Raw genomic sequence first — 21,469 nt, 5'->3', positions numbered from 1 at the left:
AACACCGGCATTAAGCTTGCTCAAAATTAAATTATTGTCGTCACTACAAGAGCAAAACCAGTTACATTTGATAAATAAACAGAAAGTCTTTTCTTTCATGCCCAATGGTGATGAGAAAGCAGTCAGCCTAGACCGTTCATTTTTAGAAAAATGCAATTTTCCAGGAATTACAAAGTGTTTCACATAGTATTAGTATTTCATCCTTTAAAACAATTAACACAATTAACAAGTGATCAGTTCTAAAATTGGACAGTTCTTTAACTATATCAGATTAAGCACTTAAATTGATGGCACATCTTTCTCAAAGGCAAACTCATTTCCCATTGCTGCTCTTGTAAGGGAAGGTATCTAGTTAGCAGTGAAAAATCAGAACTCAGGAAAGATTTAAAAATTTATTACCCCTCCCACACATCTTGGATGCAATCAACCATTTGTATTTGCACTTTAAAGGAACACAGCCTTATACTGCAATTTACAGGAATATGAAAACGTTATTTTTCTGTAAATAACACCACAGCTGCAGCCATTGTACAGACTTATTGCTCTGACCAAAATGTGAACTTTTAAAATTCCATTGCAGGGAACTTTCTAAAAGACCTCAAACTATTAAGTCACTTAGTACATGCATATGCTCACTCACAGCTGGTAATCTAATCCCCACAATTCGTACTAGTGATTCATAAAAAGAATTAAGAAAAAGAAGCAAAAACTAGTTTTAAAAAAATAGTCTCTTTGATCATGATCTACTGGAACATATCCAGTGAACATCTGAATTCTCCACAAACTGGAAGAAAGGTTTAATTAGATGAGACCCACCCATCTCGCCCAACTGGCTGTCTTAGTTCAGTACAGGAAGTCTCGGCACCCCCAGATTTCCCCTATCCCACATCAAACTATGCTTTTACAGTTACCACCGATACAGTAGTGCAGCTCAACTCCTATGCATTTTGATTCAACATCAGCTCTCTTGTTTGTCCTTGACCAGCAAGACTGTGTGCTGCCCCCCGCTGGAAGCTGAGAGAAACTACCCGGTTTCTCCAGTGCTTGCCCACCATCTCCATGGGGACTCCATAAATCCTCCTCCTCTCCTGTACCCAGCTGCAGGTTGGTGCCCATGCCCCAAGCAAATGCAGCTCCTGTAGTAAATGAACACCAATGTAGACATTCACTACAAAATAAGTTTAAACAAAACATGCATTACAGAAAGAAATGGTATGTTACTTGTTCCACACTACTATCCCACGTAAAAAAACAACAACCAAACAAACAAAAAACAAAAGTTTCTCCTATAGGCATAGGGGGCAAGTGTATTAACCAATACATAAAATACAGTACATGAAGATATGAATTCATGATCAAATTATTACTGGAAACAATTTATGATCTGAATACTTTTTTCTGAGTGATTCAATGAGGTCAAACTGAACACTGAACATGACATTGAAAAGTTCTTCCAAATTTAGTTATGTCTGTATAGAACAGCAGAAAACCTAGAGTTGCCTGCTGAGACATCATGTAGGGTAAATTGGAAAGTAGCATCTCTAGACAAAATAAATGGCAATGCTCTACGACTACACTATTCCAGTTAAAAACGCTATAATAGGAAAAGTATTTCGGTCCACTAACCTTGCTTAGTGACGGCATAGCTCACAGATGCCCCACACGCCACCACGGAGGCACTGCTGAGCCCTGTAACTGGTGTGGGCTCACTTTTCTCTTCAACACCTTCTCCAAGGCCCAGGCGCCCATACTCAGCCCGGCCTAGACTGTATACCTGCCCTGGGAGTGATATCTTAATTACTAAAGTGAGGTTATTACTGCATTTCTGCATGAATAGGCATAATAAATATTGCTGATGATAAAAAGATGGGCATATACAGCAAACATTCTACCATGGCACATCTTTGTTAAACAAATGTTAACAAAACAAAACAAACAAACCAACCACTGATAAATGTCAATATCTCACAACCCTGGAATGTAAGTGGTCAGTTCCAACCAATTCAGGTGAATTTGGAGAACTGCAGAAAAGTAGCCGATATTAGAATGGGTGCAAAGAGATTTCTAAAGTCTTGAGCCTACATTACTGTATAGACCCCCCCCCCAAAAAAAAACCAACAACCCCCCAAGATGGGGTCATTCTGCAGAAGACAGAGGGCATGGCACAGAGACCTTACACCAGGAAACAACCCTAGCGTAATAACTAAAGATCGGCCTACGTGAAGTCACGCAAAACTGGCTAAAGACTCAGGAGTACAATCAGAATGGGAGAAAAAGAGGAAATTCCAGTTTTCAAAGGCCAAATCAGACTCCTGACCTTAGTCCCACTGAAATTCTGTGCTGTGATCTTAAGTACATCATTCATGCAAGACGTCCCAAAAATATACATGAACATAAAGGAAGAGGCCAAGATAAAGCCCATGTAGTTTTTAGGCGGTATTAGCATGTATTTTGTTGGTTATTGCCAAAGCTGTGTCCATTAGTTATTAAATATAAGTATATGAACAATTATTTATTTTCCAATCAGTTACACTGATTGTTTAAACAATTTGTTCAATAATGGAACGTGAAACACCAAGAGGAAAATAAATAAAAAGTTGACAATCAGATCACACTTCGAGTGATTTTTTTGTGATTCTGCATTGTCAATCAAAACTGTATTTCAGTACATAATTTTAATAATCACTACCAATTATCTATTATTTGCAAATCTGTGCTATTCAGAATGTGTAGTTACCTTCCGAATCCAAGCAGAGAGTGTGGTGCTGTCCTCCAGAAAAACCTAACCAAGAGGTTGTGGAGTTCTTGAAGGCAGTGAGCTTTACTGGAATAAAGCAGGAGTTTGTACCTTGGGTACCTTCAAAACAAAGAATGGTATGGAAACAGTTAAAGACTGCTTAAATATTATATCCTTTCTATGGTATAATGTCTATTTATCAAAACAAGCATGGTTTGAGGAATAGAAATTATAATTCTGGATGGTGATTTGAGAGATGCACATGCACCTTTTTTTTCTGCACTTCTGTTGTTCCTAATGTTGTTCTAACACAAAAGTATAATGGAACTGAGACACAAATGTGTTTTTGAATTCTTCTTTGATTTCAGGGGATCCTACTATATTGCCAGTTTGAACCCAACCTTTAAATAAAGCACCACTTACCCAGCTGGTGATAGTTGGAAAGGCCAAAGCCATAGATGTGGCCATCTTGAGATATGGCGAAAGTGAAGTATGCCCCGCAAAATACATCAGTGAAGAAGACCTTGCCTCTAGGCCTGACCACGACCATCTGGGGCTCCAGCAGCCTCACTGTAAGCAGGAAAACTAAACCTCAAGCAGCTTTGAGAGGGACAGTGCCCTACACCTTTTTGTGCTCCAATAATCTCATGCAGTCGTCAAATCTGGCAACACATACTTAACCCCTTCCTGCCCCCTCGATTGGCAAAGCACTCTGGCACTCTGCCCAGCTGGCCCTGCTCCCCACAGCCTGAGGTGTAGAGCTCTCCATTCACAGTCAGCATCACCATGTGGTCATTGCCTTTAATACAGACCAGCAACAGGTTTTCATTAGTTATAAGAGTCTCATTACACCACTAATATGACAAGCAGAAGCCTCACCTGAAGCGATTTTAACCACAGACTTGTCCATGTGGATTTTGACAGGTAGTGTACATTTTTTCATAGGCTCAATAAGGCCAATGACACCACTGTTATCCTGCAATAGAAGAAACGTTTTTGTGCATTTCATTTGTGTTCAATGTTTCAGATACTTGCACAGGGAGTTAAGAAATATCTCTGATTGCAGGGAGAGATGTATTAATATATAAAATGATACATTTAGATTTTAAGCAAATTATACAAAAAACATGAGTCTCACCCTGAAGGATCCCCAGACAAATACCGCTCCCTCTTCTGTGAGCGCAGCAGTGTGACTGTCCCCTGCAGACACCTGTACCACCTTTTCTGCAAGCTCCACCTTCCCGGGCACCATCTCAGAGCCTTCCTCTGTTGTGTTCCTGCCCAGAGCACCCTCATCATTACAGCCAAATGTGTAGATCTGCAATAGAGAACAATAAAGCAACAAGAGTCTATAAAAACATGAATGATGGTGAATTTAAACAAAAGCAGATGATCAATCTTACTGTCAAGGCTGCACAACTTTAGGAACTATAATTTGTTAAAAATACATCGGCCGGGCGGCAATACGTGACGGAACGGGTGTGTTGCCGTCTAATCTATGACAGAACTAGCTACAACTTGAATTCCCTCATCTGAATGGTAATATTGGGTTAAAAAAACAACACCAAAACAAACAAACAAACAAAAAACAAACCAAAAAAAACAACAACTTACATTTCCGGTGTCGCTGAGACAAACTGTGTGCATACCCCCTGCCACCACCTGCACAATGCCCTCTGGAAGAGTAACCAGGGCAGGTTTCTTCCTCTCCAGTACATCCTCTCCCAAACCAAGCTGACCCACATCACCCTGCCCAACAACTAGGACCATTCCCTTCTCTTGTCCATGACTCTTGTGGGACACTGCACTCACACATGTGCGCACACAAACACACACACACACACACACACACACACACACACTACAGTTATGATTTTGACATGCCACTTCTAAAATGAAATACTGTATATAAATGAAAGAAACTGCCAAGTGTTCACCATTACCTTTCAGTTTTTTCAGAGACGTAGAGTTCTCTGTCTCACTTTCTTTTTGCCTCTTTGCAGCTTTTTTGCAGGCATTGCAGTTCAAAATCTTAAAAGGATTTAAACATCAGCAACACACTTGGGTTAAACTGTACGCTGTTTAGCAAACAGGGGTGTAAAGCCATAATTACATTTAAAGATCAACCTTATCACCAATAAAATTTGGCTTGGCAAGCAGTGTTACCAACACACATACCATATACATTTAGATAAAGTAATAGAGAGTAAACATTTTTCTAATGTGTTATATGGCAAAGCAATGTTAACTAGCTAGTTTCTAAAAATACATTCGGGTACTAATGTGTAATTCCAACAACATCACCTACCGCACAATGACAAGTTTGCATTTGACCGTAGAAAACCAACTCTTTCCCAATTACAAACGTCGCTTTATTTCTACATCACAGGAAGGGCACGTGGCACTTCACAGCACTACTAAAACGAGCTCAATGAGTTTACGTTATCTAGCCTAACCACAGCCAGCTCGTTAATCACTGCTGCTTATAGTCAACTTCCAAGCACAGACCTACCTTTAGTGGATAATAAACAATTAGATTTGTGCTTTAATTTAAAAAATAGATCCCCATTATTTAGCTTCACGAATGAAATATAATCCAGGCCAAGTTACTGGCAAGTTCCACGTTTAAGTTCAACTGTGCCATTGATTGAGTGCAGCTGTTGCACACGACCGAGACATGGTGACATGTTTTGGCAAGGGTTTTCTGCAATGACTGACAAGCACCAATGTTATACTCACACCACGAACCACCTAAATGAAAACAATCGACTTGGTGTGCTTGTGGGCTTGTTGTAGCAAGGCAGAAAACACAAAGGTGAGGAACACGGAATTTGCCGTAGTAGCATTTAGTTCCTAGTTCAATCTGACCCCGCTAAATTTTTAAACGAAACCAACCTTCCAATCATGGAAATATTGATGTAGATGGCTACTCCACTATCACCTGGATAATCTGACCCCAAGATCTCTTATGTATACCCGTAATTATGTTAGCTACTCTAATCTACTCTACTAACAGTAGTTAACCACGTTGCTGGTAACATCTACCTACATTAGCCTCGGATATAGAAAACTGATAGCTAGCTAACCTACTTAACGTTAGCTATGCTAGCTAGATTTCCAAACCCTAAGTCGAGGAAACAACAATCCATAAAGATACAAAAAAAACATTACCACTTTAGACAATAGTTTACATGCTTCTTGATAAGTACATTACCTTCAGAATCAGATGTTAAATGATACTTGATAATTCTTTCGACCACACGATGACAACACACCTCCCTACCTAGATTACTTTAGGTCGAGATTCTCTCGAAGAACTCACGATTTCAGCGCCCTTGCGCTTCATTTACTTCGTTGTGAGCTTCAGGCGAGTCAAAAGCATATCGCGCCATCTAGTGTCATGGCGGGGAACTCGCGACCAATCCTTCACCAGACAGTCCACGCTTGGCAGATATCCAGCGTACCTCTAGGAGCTATTCAAAGTTCTTAAATGGCAAGTTCACACTGTAAACTGCCATAATAGTGTCAGTTTACAGTGTGAACTTGCATTTAAGAACTTTGAGTTTACAGTGTTTACTTGCCATTTAAGAACTTTTGAGTTTACAGTGACACTAGATGGCGCGATTTACTTTTGACTCGTGATGTAATTTGCGATAATAGTGTATCACTTTACAGTGTCAACTTACCACTTAACCTTACCTGTGAAGTGGATGCATCATAGTCAAACAAATTTTGTAGTTACCACATTAAAATAATACAAACACGAAGACACCTAACTCAGTTGACTGAAGCTGCGATCCAACAAGGCTTATATAATCTGCAAACCATGGATCAAACATGCACCACCAATCTTCTTTTCAAATTGTGCACTTAACACATTGCAGAGAAACTACTTCACATATTGGAACACACGACTTAGGAAATAACTATCGGAGATGTTATAATTATAAAAAATACCTACACATCTTCAACAGGGCCAAACGATTCTGGTACTTATATAAACATGTCAGTATATGGAATACCGTTTAATTTCTTTGAGTCTATTCACTATCTGATGAGCATTTACATTTACGGCATTTAGCAGACGCTCTTAGCCAGAGGGACTTACAAAAGTGCTTTGTCATTTACTCACAGAATACATCCTAGACAGTAAAGCAGGATAGAGTCCAATATACCAATGATCTAGAATACTGTAGGAATACAGGGATCACTGCTGATGCCTATAAGTACAAATACATAAGGTCTATCATAAACAATGATAAGTGTAATAAACAATAAGTGCTAGAGTTTGTTAAACAACATCAGTGTAATAAAAAAAATACCTTACAATAAGTACTAATTGTCATTTAAATATACGAATAGATGGGTCTTCGGTCTGCATTTTTTTTTAGACTGCAAGGGACTCTGCTGTCTGGACAGCAAGCAGAAGTTCATTCTACCATCTTGGAGCTAGGACAGAAAATAGTCTCGATGCTTGTCTTCCATGAGACCTGAAGCATGATGTTTCAAGCCAAGCCGTACTTGAGGTATAGATTGGGCTTTGACCATTGACCTCATGTATGAAAGGGCTGGTCCATTTTTGGCTTTGTAGAATTTGAGGGGCAGCTGAATTGAAAGTAACACTAGATCTGCAGTCACGGTAGCAAATACAAATGGAAAAATGTTGCGTTGAAATCACCATTTGATTTAAGGACATGTCCTTAAACAACATAGTTCAGACAACAGCAATTTAGATTGTGCTTTTGACCTATGAATTCTATATCTTTCTGAAAGTGAAATTAGACCAGAAATAAACTATTTGTAAGCATTTTAATTTAGATTTATGGATGACATCTAAACAGAAAAATATGGCCAGCTACTAAATGTTCACATACAATCAAAAGCTAAAAAAACAAACGGGGCGGTAACGTTACATTAACATGGAAGAAACCAATTAAAATGAACCCATTCTTGTAAAGTTTGTCTTATACACCAATATTCTGTGCTTAAAAAAATAGCAACCTATATAACTTTTAATACATTTAAAATGTTTCCAAATAAAAGGAAGACAAGATATACATATCAGTCAGTTTAATCTAGACAATATATCTGTACAGCAGAGCATGGTCTATTATTCTACTGGCCATAAACATTAAAAATGAAGGAAAAAAAAGTTATTTTCAAAATTAACTCCCTGTCAACAGTTATTCTATAAAAACAACTTTATTCATAGTGCTTTATCAATGCTTGCCCTGTCACTGGCTTTCCATTAAAAGCCTAAATATTTATCATTTATTCTTATTCAGACATGTATGCAGTCATATCTTTCAGAAACATGGTTTAGATATTGTAATATAATGAAATGGCTGAACTCTGCATATTAAAAAAGGAGCATCATATTGTGGTTTGAGTTTAGAATAAAACCATCATATGACCAAGACTAAAATTTTTGTGTGTGGACAAAATCTAGTGGAAAAGAAAAGGCCAGCTTCTCTCCCTTCTCCTTTCTAACAGTAAACACCAAAAGGAGGCCAGGTCTCAACGAGGGAGTATGAATAAAGGTGGCCAATTCACAGAAATTTAACATTACATCATAAAACCTTGTGCATCACAATTTCTAATTATAACTTTCCAAATAATCAATCTAAGAGAAATTTACAGCATTCTATACACACACACACACACACACACACACACACACACACACACACATGCGCGCACACACACAAGCACACACACACAAATACACAAATATCCCCATGTTTATCCATGCAGAGTCTGTACACACCTCTGCTCACCCACCCTCAGTAACTAACATGTATTATTACTGTATTTATTATTGTCACCATCATTCTTATTACTATTATTTGTTAAGGTTATTACATTTCCCTGTATAATACCAAGAATAAGCAAAAAAGGGTCTTTCAAGACCTTTTTTTTCTCCTCCAAGGGCAGAGGCATGTCGGCAAAGGCTTCTGAGGGTCACCATGCATTATGTCTCCTGACGGCAGACATTCGACACACACCTCAGTGGGTCCTTCATTAGCTCTCTGGCTCTGGCTTGGCATGTGTGTCTCCCTCCAGTGTCTGGGAGAAATACTGCATTTGTCCTGCAGATCTTAGCCCTCACAGGATCCATATTTACAAGAGGGTGGAAAACTTTGTTGTAGGTTTCTGTACAGTACATTCACTGAGTGGCTGTCTGTCAGGGCACACAAACACCTAGAGGCTCATCACAGAATACGCAACAGTTTCTCTCCCTGCCTCCAGTGCTGAAGTGCTTCAATTTCCAGGCAATAGAAGATGTTAAGGGCGATGGAATCTGGGAATAAAAATTACCAAAATGATATGGACAAACATTTAAAGCTATAGCTTTTAAGTAAGAAACCTAGAATATCCTTTGGTATTTTTACCTTGTATAAATTCTACTCTCTTCATGGACTTCCATTTCAGAGCTCTTGAACTCGTTGAGCTCCTTTCTTATTGCAGCCTAGAAAAAACCAATACAGTTAAGAAGCAGGTGAACAGACAGTGTTGACTCATTCTACATTTCACATATAAATCTGAATTGGAAATAATGAGAAATTTGCCACAGTACCTTGTCAGCAGGTGTGAGTTTGGTCCATGGTTTGTCAGCACGGCGGTCGTAGTCTTGAGCGAGTGTGACTTCCACATACTCGTGGAAACGCAGAATCTTTCTGGCTTGGAGCTCAGCAACTGTGGGCCTTTGACTTAACTGAGAAGAGGACAGAACGGTCTACTTACAACTGGACTTGCAGATGATTTTTTACTGAAATAAGATAAATGAGAACATAACCTATATGGTGTTCAGCATTTAGCCAATGTAGGTTATGCAACCCTGTTGCTGGCAGTTAGATACAGCAGTTACAATCCTACGTTAGAATTCAGTTAATGAGTGGCTGGGTCAACCTTTTTGAGACTATTCTGGTGATAAAACTATTCTGATTTTAGAGTATAAAGTACATATGAATATAATAATATAAAATATTAGAAATGGCTGTTTTCACATTAAATAACATCAATAATGCATAATAATTAGAAGATGAAGCAAAACTGCTGAATTGTACCTTTCTGGTGAGCCTGCGTTTGATCTCCCGAACCTCTGCCTGTCGATCTGCTTCATTCTTGGCTGAAGGGAAATGAGATGTGTAATTGAAAAATTATTTGGCTCACATATACCTGATTCAAATGAAAGCAAATAAGCAAATAGACATGGACTTGGTAACAGTCAACCGTGAAACAGCCTTAAACACCTTCTAGTCTGAATTTAAACAAGCTGAAAAATCATATCGATAAGTACTACTGTTATTCTACAAGCATGACAAAAGACTTTCTTAGCACTGCACATAAGAGAAATGGACTGATGGAGTTGTTTTACTGATTGGGAGAGTTCAAAGTAAACACATATGAACATGAAACAACACTGAGCCTACAGCTCTTTCTGTTACTGACTAGTTGAAAAGGGTCAGTAGAGTAGGGCTGCATCATTGGAAGACACTTACGCTGCAGAATGTTTCTCTGTTCCAGCTCCTCGGCAGTGGGTCTCTGGCTCAGCCGTCTACAGGCAAACATTTACATTTACTGCATTTGGCACTCCTATCAGAATTAGAGCCTAAGACCTTGGTGCTAATAACTTGATCTACCTGAGGTCTTGTTACCTTACCATATTTTTAAATTAGGAAGACATGTTCATGTTTTTCTTTGAGTGTACATAAGTATGTGGATTGGTAATGAACATGCATACTTTATTTGCTTTATATTTAAATCCTTCATCTTAATGTATTCAATTTCATTGTATTTCTATTGTATTCTTCTGTAAAGGACATTGTAAACCTTTTTTGTTTAAAACATAAAAAAAAAGAAATGTTAAAGGCAAGTGCTGTATATATAAAGTATGCATGAGCATGTGTGGGTGTGTAGGTGAGAACGGCCAGTACCGTGTGAGTGCTGTGCCAATCTGTGTGCGAATGGCCTCCCACTGCTCCTTGCTCTGCCAGGACAGACCTGTGGGCTCCCCTCTGGCTGGCCTCTCAGGAGCCTGCCTGTCTGGTGCCGAGGGCCGGCTGCTTAACTTTAGAGCCAAAGTGTCCTTCCTCTTCACCCTGCTTGCCAGTGCACCTGCACACAGTCACAAGCAGGTCAGAGTTTTGGATTTTATTGTTCCATAAGCATATGTATCTAAAGGCACAAACATACTGTCACTGACCAAAATGTTTCCCGCACATACTCAGACACATAATGTGCAAATAAACTGTCCAATCTGTAAGGCAGCCTCCTGTGCTCAGGGAACTCAAAATAACACTTATTGTGCAGAGGAACTGTACTACAACATATACTCCTCACGTCATACAGCTCAGTGATCTATAGGGCAGAACACAAATCAGGAATAAGCACTGTTCACATACTGGGTGGGCCCTCATCCTCTTCATCTTCATCAGATTCTTCATCCTTGTAGAGCACAGGCCCATCTGAGTCACTCTCCTCAGCTTGCTGGTCTTCCTCTCCCTCCTCCTCCTCACTGCTATCGGGCGCCTCAGGGACAACTGTAATGGCCAGGTCTCCCACCAGACACCTGCGGCTGCGTGGTTCCAGCTCTGGCTGAATCTGTGGGGCAGGCAGGTGCTGGGGAGGTGGTTCATCATCATCATCATCATCCTCCTCCTCATCATCTTCCTCCTCTTCTTCCTCTTCCTCCTCCTCATCCTCTTCCTCCTCATCTGAATAGTCATCCTCTGCCCTGAAAGATAAAAACCACACCCCAAAAACCCAAAGTATATACACAATGGTTTCACCTTTCATATCATAGCTAAGAGCCATCAAGATATCCTCATATGCAGCTTTGCTGCCTTTAATGCACTGGTTGAATTAATTTACATTGGAGTTTGATTTGTGTGTGAGGCATCATAACTATGCAGCTAATACTTCTGCAAAAATAATTCAGTAAGAATAAAAGAAAGAATTTCTCATACTTATGAATGAGATTAGATGTCATTAGACCTTAGTCTTTAGTTAACAGTAGAAACTACAGCAACAAACGGAAAGTTTGATAACACAGAAAGACAAAAAGTCTCAGGGAAAGTCCCACTGAAATGTCTGAGTCACTTGGTAGTGTTGTTAGCATTGGCAGTGGCACTGGTGTTGGGCACTCACACTTTGAGAGGCTGGATGGTGACTGGCAGTGGGCGAGTTCCCTGGTATCCGGAGGAGTCTCAAAGAGCAGTGAGTGGGCCCGCTGGAGCTGTCTGGCGTGAGGGAGGGCAGGTCCAGGGCTACTCAGCGCACCGCTGGATCATAATGTGCAGGGGCACAGGGGCTTGACGGGCTGGGGATTCCTCCAATGGGCTAGGGGGGTCAAAATGGACAGGTAGTGGCTGGGGCAGTGGGTGGGGATAGGAGTGTTGATGCAGAAGGTGATGGGCATGGCCACGAGGAGGGGAGGGCGGGATATGCGTTGGGAGAGGCGGGGATGGGGGAGGTGGGGGCAGAGGGAATCCCCCGGGGATGTTGGCCCTATCTTCAGGGGACAGCACAGAGGGCAGTGATGAGATGGGCAAGGTGGAATCTTCAACGTTACGTTTTGTGACAGGAGTCGTTCTCTTCGGAGGCATAGGTGGGGATGGCTTGGCTGGCACTAGGTTGGTGCCTCCTGTCATCTGTCCAAGTTCAGCTGGAAGAGGAGAGAGGGTAATGAGCCACAATCCGAAAATTTTGACAGCTGTATTAATACTCATTTATGCAAGCCTAGGTTTCCACACTGCAATGTCAAACTTACAATCATTGGTCATTCAATAGTCCTCCAGTATCAAACTCAAGTACAATGGATTTCTCTGGAATGATGCATATCTAAAGCATCAAAACTGTACAATAGCATGAGAACACATGCTCAGATAAATAATCTAGATCCCATAACTGTCACATTCTGCACATGTCTGTGTGGCAGGACAAACTGCACATTCACCTGCCACAGATACTATGTGAGGCTACCATGCTCCATGTACTGAAGACCTCAGTACAGTCGTCAAACACATGGAAGCCACAGCCAGAGAAACTAGGCTTTAATGCAGTAACAGCATGCATCTCTTTCAGGTCTTCACGCCTCTGAAATTTAGCATCCTGATCACAATCAAGCAGAGCACCTCACTGAAACAGACTGCAATGTGGGTTTGAAGGCTTTAGATTAAGCTGAAAGTTCAGCATAAGTGGCCTTTGGCCCTTCCGCATGCAATTTGATCTGCTGCATTTATCTGCCATTCCTGAATCTCATTGCTGGCTGTGGAACAGATGCTGGGTGGATTAGCGGTTTCACAGCAGCTGCCGTTGCCCTGCTGCTGCTCCAGAGGCATGGCAACAGGTCTGCAGCGCTGGCGGACCATACACAGGCCACAGGGGCTCTCACAGTGCCGCATGCCATTTCATACATACTGCTAATTTAGTGGCATGGTACTGCTCGCTTACCGCTAATTTAGTGCCATAGACATGCAGCTTAGCAGGAGTGCAGAGAAAGAGAGAGAGGGAGAGGGAGAGAGAGAGAGAAAGAGAGAGAGGGGAAAAAAGAAATACACACAAGAAAAGTGGGGCACTCCAGCCACTGCATGTTAGTCCAGCTTGTCAGCCAGAGCTAAGGGCATGCGGTGGTGGTAAGGGAGAGGAAGATGATGCCAGCACACTGAGCAAACAGACGACATGGCAGACAGGCAGCATGGCCACGTCGACAGGCGTGGCCTTGGCGTTACCTGCACGCACGCCTCCTGCCCGCCGGCACAGGTACACAGGCAGGGACAGGTAGACATCATAGTCGCCCTCGCGCTTCCAACAGGACCAGTAGAGGGGAAAGGGGTCGCCCCCGTGCAGGGTGGTGGCTGGCAGGGGTAAGAAACCATCCCGCAGGGGTCAAACACCAGCCACTGGGTACTAAGGCCACTAGTATATGACCAAGCTCAGCATAAATATCCATCTGAATTATGGGCTTACGTAAAGATTAGGCTTGATGAGAAGTGAGAGTTTAAGTGTAATGAAATGAAGGTCACTGTAATTTGGCTTAAGATGCTGACAATAAAATAAAGAGTTTAGTGCTGTAATTCACAGCAAATTTACAGCAATGAAGGAGCCAGTCAAACATGGCTTTGTAAAAGTGTGGCTGCTCACCAAAGTTTTAATTGTTAAGATTCTGCTTATAAGTGCTTATGACAGAAAACAGTGTCAACGTGATCCAGTGCTTTGGGTTCCACATCCAACATGCTTTTACACACAGTTCAGATAATTCAGGTGACCTGCAGGAGGCAGTGTGGAGGCATGTCCCATCCACGCTCAGCAAAACTTAGTGATCTTGGATTTGCTAACATTTGAGATGCAATAAAGCATGCATCACTGGTAAACTCTGCCTCAATGTTACTATCAGCAGAGCAATACAGCACACTATTCATAATTCACAATATAATTCAATCTTATTTGAAATTTGTTTTGTAAACAGAATTGCAGAAGCAATTTTCTGAAAACAACCCAATACATTTTATTTATTTTTACTAGAGATCATTGTTCTTAAGTCAATATATACCATGCATCATCAACTTACACCATTTATCTAACTATTGCCATCTTTTGGGTTGGTAACAGATGTAGTAAAATGTGATTTAATAAGTATATCATGATGTATATCACAGTAATGGAGCTTTCTCAAACCAATAAGATACATAATATAAGCACAAACTAAGCTATAAGTGATGCATTGTAATAAACAAAGTCAGGACGCCTTATAATAAAACATGTACAAAGATGGGAATGTGGTGGTCTATAGCTTTCAACACAGGTTACCTATAAAGATTTAATGTCATTTTGATTTTTTATGGGAAATAAAGGGACAGAAATAGCTGAGTGATCAGGACTCTAACTGGGACAAACAGGGGCTTTTTTTCCTGGAGATATTGTTCAAAGTGTCAAATCCAAAAAACATTTATAGCATGAATGAAAACCTTTTGGGAAATACAAAGAGCATTAGTGATTCCTTGGACTCTCCTAAACCTCAACTATTAGAGGAGCAACCCTATACAGGTAGTGCTGCATGTTTTATCTTTCACAACAAATGTATGAGACACATACACACAACAAATGTATGAGAACACCAGGTAACTGTACTGCATGTTCCTTTGACAACCTTGTTATGATGTTTATGAGTAGATGCTACAGGACAAACATCTTAAGCTGAGCCTAAACACTGAATATATGAGGTATATGAAAATAAAGCAGGTGCCCCAACATAGCAGGCATGCCTAAATTGTGTCATGAAGATCATTTAGGCAATTCCAGGACATATAATTACACATCAAATACAATTGCACATGGCACTTTAAGCTTATGACTCCTGAATCATTGATTAGTTCACATCCGGGACTGCTTGCCAAATTATTCAGCACTTCCAGATGTTTTGGATTAGTATTTTCCACTCAACAACTGCAGAACTACAGCAGAAACCTGCCTGCCAAGCCCAGATTAATTAGAGATAACGATTCACCAGAACAGACGGATCCCGGGGAAAAGACGTACTTGAGTTTCATCTTGCTAAAAATTTTCAACCACACTTGAAAGGCCTGGAATGCAAATATAAAGGCCAATGTGGTTTAACTAGTTACTGTGGTTTAACTAGTTACCTACTGGAGTCTGGCTCCTACAGTGAAAGCAGTCCACGAAGGCCCTTCCTGAGAACAAACCATGATGTAATATGCATAACATCGGCTAGGCTTTTTGGGTTCACATCAGATAGCAAGCAGCAGTGCGCACTCACCCAGCATTGCGGGGTTGGTGGTGCGGTTCAGTGGTTTGGGTGGGGGGAGCGGGGGCTGTTTGATGTGCTGGGTCAGTCCTGTGGCTGAGGAGGAGGGGAGGGGCACCCCGGTGGAGGCCGAAACATTGGCCCCGCTGGCTGCTGAGCTCCGTGGGGGCCTGCCAGTGCCGCTGGCAGCCAAGGATGGGGGCGAGCTAGAGGAGGCAGGGGAGGAGGAGGAGTAGGAGGCAGGGCTGTGGATGGGGGTCCGGGGCGAGCTTTCCATTCCAGGCTCAGGGGTGGTGCTCATCAGCCACTTGGGCGGCTGAATGGACTGTTTAGGTGGCAGTGGCTCTCGCAGGGTGTCTCTCAGTACCTCTAGGTCTGGGACATAATGACTGCTGTCTGACTCTGTGGGGAGACACGCATATGTACACAGGCACACACAGGAAACAAACACCATCACAAAATGGAATCACTGCTAACAAGTATCCTGTAAAGTGTTCTTTGTGAGCAAATACTGGTGCTTGAAAGTTTGTGAATGCTTTTAGAAGTTTTTATATTTCTGCATAAATTTTATCTAAAATTTCATCAGTCCTAACAGTATATAAAGAGAACCAAATCAAACAAACGAGACAAAAATGTTAGTTCACAAACTTTCAAGCACATACAGATGTGGCATGCCAGCCAACAAGTAATTTCCTGAACAATTAAACCAGAGCCACAGTCATCAGCATCAAGCAACCAAATCTAAGAGCTAGTCTCATCTATCCTTCCAGGATGTTTGAGCTGTAGTGCTGAGTTGTGTTATCATTGCCATGCCACTCGCCTGTGTGCTTGTACTTAATCAGCTGTGGGAGATAAACAAGCAGCCGTAAATACCTCCCTCTGTCTATCCCCCTCACCTCCCCTCTCCCTCTCTATTCTTCAAAGCTGACGTTTTAAGTTCAGGGTTATTTACAACCAGCATATCATGCCAAGACACTGGCCGCAGAGGTAATTGGGTCAGAGAAGAAAGGGTATTCAGAGGGACGAGTAGAAAGAAAAGATTAATTAAAACAAATCGCAGTTGCTCTTTTTGCAAGCCTTGGATGTCAACGATTAAGGTTAATGTTGGAGTACTGACAGAACTGTTTAAATTCCGATTAGAACAGACTATTAGTAGAAAATTCATCCCCAAAGGGGGATTCTGGCTAAAATGAAAATGTTCATTCTAAAGAGGTTGGAGTTGAATTGACGGCAGTGTGTTAATTAGGAGGGAAAGAGAGAATAAAGCTGAGCTGTCCCTCCCCTGTTCCTAAATAAGAAGCCTAGTTGGAGCAGGGCCCTGGGGAGCACAGCCAATCCCCTCTCCAGCAGGGCCAGGAGAAGAACAGAAGCGCTGGCAAAAAAAATCGTGCAACTCAGACGGGAGGAAGCCAAGGAGCTGGAAAGAGGAGGAGAAAGTGCAGCCTACTCACCTCGCCTTCCCCTGCCCTCCTCTGCTGACGAGTGGCGGGGGAGGGTGGGCTTCCAGTCGGCCTCAGGACGTGTCCTGCGCCCATCCTCTGATGGGGCCTTGGTCAGGCCGGGTCTCTTATCCAGGTCACCGTAAACTCTGCCCCCACGCCGGGCCTCCTCCACTTGCCAACCCAGGTTGACTTTCCACTCATCGCCACCGGCCCGGCCACCCCTCCTGCCCTCGTCCTGGCAGGAGGTTCGAACAGCTGGTGCGCCACGGCGCTCCCCATCAGAGGGGGCACGAACTCTGCGGTCTTCTGGCTGGGGCAGCCAGGCCTGGTTCACCCTGAATTCCGACTCGGAGGGAGGTCTGATGGTCTCAAGCCCACGGCTCCCACTCCCACTGCAGCCCGCTACAGGCAATGTGTGCCCATTCTTCACATAAGGTGGCTTAGGGCCGTGGGCCTCATCTGTCTCTGTGACAATAAATGAAGAAAGAAACATATGCACGTAGTTACAGAAGATAAAGGAAAAGAATAAGCATATGCAACAGTATATGGGAGTATCACTGTACAGTCATCTCTGAGGACTCTACTAGATGACTTCACAAAAGGTTTTAAATAGATATCAGGATTACACCTTCTAAGTCAGGTTGGAGAAAGGTGGAGAAGACTTCTGAAGCTACCAGGCAGCCAGAGGCAGGGAACAAGAGGAGGTTGTCTTTGTTTTAGCATGGTCCAGAACAGCTCTCAAATAAATGGGCCTCCACAGCAGTGAGTGCATGACTTTCAAAGCTTATTGCTGCAGGGCACAATTTGCTCCACTTTTCTTGACTCAAGAAAAATGACATGTCACTTCCCTTCCAAAATATGAAGTCAGACAGTCAAAAAAAAAAAAAAAAAGCATCTAATTGAATTTCCTGTCCTCATCTGTCTCAAAAACTACTAGATTTCTCTCACCCCCTCTGGACCACTGACATTATATGGAGAATTGAGAATGCAGTGTTCTGAAGTGTCTGCTGCTGTGAAGGAGAAGGCTGGACAGCAGAGGAAAGGGCATATTCAGCCTGAGCATTAGCAGGTATTAGTTATAATCATGTGTGTTAAGCAGCATGGATTAAATGCCACATCAACTATATAATTTTGTTCACCTAGATTAAACCATTAAAATGAACTCAGAACGCCCAGATACCCTCACAAACACACCTACCATTCTCAGGAAGTTCCTTCAGCACTCCCTGTTCTATCAGCTCTTGTCTAGGCCTTCTCATCGAGATCTTTCTTTCCAAAACTGTTGAAAAAACGTTTTACTGTAAATAATCTATGATGAACTTGATTATTATTTTTTAGGTTCTCAACAGGTTTAATCAGTTGGTGAGACCAAACACACAATGTCATATGAAAAAAACAATTTTGGAATTACAGATCCTAAAAGCTGCCATGTATTGTTTTTACTTCAGTAAACTGTATATTAAAAAAGCAGCAAACTGTGCGTTAAAACAAAACGAAATGAAATGGAAAACACTTTTAATGAGGCCCAGGAGCCCACATCATTAAGACAACAGAAATAAAGACCTTCTGAAGTTTCCTTAAACTTCTCACTGCTTTTCTTCTTCCTCCATTTCCAAGGCCTGAAGATCTTGCCCAGGGTGGCGAGCTTGCCCTTGCGTTTGGGGGCAGGGGTGCCGTCGCCCACGTTGCCGCCCTCACTTCCTGTGGTAGTGTGCTGGTGGTCACCTTCATCATCTGCCAGGAAGGTTGGGAAGCAAAGAGATGGGCATAGTTAAAGTTTAGATGGACAGGCAGGCAAGTAGCTGAAATGGCACTGAGCATTGGAGATCAATAGCTCTGCCTAGCCTTTACTCAGAAAAACTTATATAAGCTGATTACATAAACCATGGACCCATAAGGCCACACTGCAATACATCTGTCACACATAACATGTACATGTAGAGTCAGACAACCAGCCTGTGAGCCTCTGTACTCAATACCCATATCTTACATTTATTCATATACACACATGTATACCACACAGGTAAGACGTGTTCATCTTTTTTGTTGTTCTTTAAAAAACAACCCAAAAAAACCCAACCCCCCCAAAAAAAACCCATTGAGGTGCTGAGGTTCATCAGAATGGCTGCTGTATTTAAACTCAACAGCAGTGTGATTCCTGGCACATGTAGTTAGAGGCAAACGGACCCCTGTAGAGAGCCCCAGTCAACCTCCAGTCAGTGTCTGCCACTTCACCACGCCTGGACCTCACATTCCTCTCACAGACAAAACAGACAAGGGCTTCACACTCACTCTCTTGTGTTCTTCTGTTCAAATTCATCAGTGTGTGTCAGATTCTGTATGTGACAGAGTTGAACTTCACAGATGACTGGACTAGAATTCTACTTCCTGCCTTTTGACACTTATGAAGTATATTATACTTTAATAACACTCAAAGAGCAGTAAGATAGTGTTGATGGTTATCTTACTGGATTTTATGAAACCAGTGCTGCAGTTTCTAGGCACAGATGAAAGTACATACACAGAGCATGAAAAATAAATCAGAACTTTGTAGGATAGATTACATACAAGTGGAATAATAACCAGATATATTGTAGGATAGATTCCATATAACAGGATATATTGTAGGATATATTCCATATAATAACATGACCTCACTAGTGCACACTGCTCCACTCAAGCATGCAAAAATAGGTCTTTATTAGATCAGGAGCCACCATGTTAAAGGACACTTAATTATTTGCTTCAAAGCTTCTGTGTCAGCACCCTTGTGACTGAGATGGACTTAAGTGATTGACAGAAATCTTTATTTTGAAGGTATGTTCATAAGTTCACCTTATTTATGGTACAAGTGACACAGTACATTCTAAGTCCCGCCTCTGGTAGCTCTGCTCTTTTTCCTCATCAGACTTGGGCTTCTCTTAATGTAGCAAAATATTTATCATTGTACATGACCACTGGCAGTATCTTAACATTCAGCCCAGCAAACACAGGATGTCCTGGCGACAGTGCTGCTGCTCTGCAGAGAAGTTCCCACAATGCACCCCCCACCCCCAAAGGGGTAGTCCAGTTGTCCCCTGACCCATACAACCATCCATCTCATAGCAGGGGAGCATCAGAACCTCTCTCCTCACCTGACAGTATCAGCCAAGGTGGGATTGGAGGTAAGCAATACAACAACAACTCATTCCTAGATTATCACAAGAATGATAATCATTACTTTGTAGGTGCACAGCCTCTCCGATAGACATAATTTTGCCCTTCACCAATGGTAGGTTTTTGACTACAGGACAAAGGTATCACAGGACTGCTTTTAATTATTTTGGGTGGCAGCACACTTTAAATCTGGCAGTGACCCATGTAAAAGCCCCAGAAACACTAGTAATCATATATACCAGCTCAACACTCACAACCAAGCCACCACCTTGTTACTGTTAATACTGTGTTGAGAGATGGTATGACACAAATAATAACCAGTCAGTAGTGACCTTGTGGTTAAAAAAAACAACAAAAAAACTGATTTGTAATGAACATGGTAGAGAATGGCTAAAAAACTGTCCAAATTGCAAATACAACACATACAGTCACCATAAGGTAAAAGTTGGAAACCAAGTCCTTATTAGTAGAAGTATAAATGCCCCATTAAACAACATGGACAGAGCTGTCCATTTAACTCTAACTAGAGTAAATTACAGCATACCCCTCAGAGCTGAACATACAGTATTAATTGACTGATATTAGATCTGTTGCTCTTTCTACTTCCTGTAATAAGATCTGAGCTGGAAATTAGACTTGCCTGCACTCCACTTCTTTCCAGACATCAGAAAGAAATCTCAAAAACAGGCAGAGCTCGAGCTCAAAACGAGCTTCCTGCTTTAACAGTGATTTAGATTAGTGAGGCAGCCCTCAACCCAGCCTCGGGCTACAGTACAGTAAAGGGGAGAGCAGCACTACCTGGGCTCCAGCTGTCTTGCTGATGGGTGTGGAAGCAGCAAGCCATGGGGGAGCCGAGGTGTGCCAGCTCGCCCGCCAGCTCTCCGCCCCTCCCAGAGGGCCTGGAAGAAACAGCTGAGATGGTGGAAATTCCCCCAAAAACACAAACAGGTCCTTATGGCAAAATCTGCTATAACCTTCCAGATCTAAAAGTCGTAGTTTATTACAAAACTGGAGCACCAGATTCTTACAGAATGGAAAGAATATCTGGAAGAAATATAGAGACTCCTCAGGATGCACATTTAGCAGAGGCTGAGTGTTGACAGTCCTGCTGTTAGAGCTATGGAGTTGACAGTCAGTCACACGCACGGTCCCTCACACTGAAGCCGTCCTCCAGAACAGCACACTCCGGCACCATGCAGGCAGCCATCCAAATCTGAGCCAAGGAGAGAGCTGAGACAAACTAGCAAGCGACCAGCCATCCGTCACCAGAGAACATGCCAGTGCAGGAGTCCCAGTCCGGAAAGCTGCAGCCCGGGGAACTCAAGCAGCTGAACCGTGGAGTCATTAAGTAGACCTCGTCTGGACGTA

General features: G+C 42.2%; 2 protein-coding genes across 2 annotated transcripts in view; both read right to left on the bottom strand.

Moving 5' to 3' along the window:
- Positions 1-373: 373 nt before the first annotated feature.
- On the bottom strand, positions 374-6,129 carry rcc1 (regulator of chromosome condensation 1). The gene is given in 11 exon segments (XM_035530743.1): positions 374-1,024; positions 1,027-1,136; positions 1,627-1,779; positions 2,738-2,857; positions 3,161-3,307; positions 3,414-3,536; positions 3,617-3,713; positions 3,876-4,055; positions 4,352-4,539; positions 4,681-4,768; positions 6,088-6,129. Coding segments are annotated over 11 exon segments (1,314 nt in total). The 3' UTR covers positions 374-958.
- Positions 6,130-7,531: 1,402 nt separating this feature from the next.
- The window catches only part of phactr4b (phosphatase and actin regulator 4b), a 30,357-nt gene continuing 16,419 nt past the window's right edge, over positions 7,532-21,469 (bottom strand). Inside the window, 15 exon segments of the mRNA XM_027001610.2 lie at positions 7,532-9,038; positions 9,130-9,206; positions 9,315-9,452; positions 9,805-9,866; positions 10,240-10,295; positions 10,675-10,855; positions 11,143-11,474; positions 11,888-11,939; positions 11,942-12,017; positions 12,019-12,404; positions 13,471-13,596; positions 15,516-15,905; positions 16,955-17,410; positions 18,144-18,224; positions 18,509-18,679. Coding sequence (XP_026857411.2) covers positions 9,023-9,038; positions 9,130-9,206; positions 9,315-9,452; positions 9,805-9,866; positions 10,240-10,295; positions 10,675-10,855; positions 11,143-11,474; positions 11,888-11,939; positions 11,942-12,017; positions 12,019-12,404; positions 13,471-13,596; positions 15,516-15,905; positions 16,955-17,410; positions 18,144-18,224; positions 18,509-18,679 — 2,600 coding nt within the window. The 3' untranslated portion in view covers positions 7,532-9,022.

Source organism: Electrophorus electricus, chromosome 10 (genome assembly GCF_013358815.1).
Source record: "Electrophorus electricus isolate fEleEle1 chromosome 10, fEleEle1.pri, whole genome shotgun sequence".
NCBI classification, from domain to species: Eukaryota; Metazoa; Chordata; class Actinopteri; order Gymnotiformes; family Gymnotidae; genus Electrophorus; species Electrophorus electricus.
The sequence above is the reverse complement of the archived record's forward strand: the minus strand, read 5'-3'. Positions and strand labels throughout refer to the sequence as shown.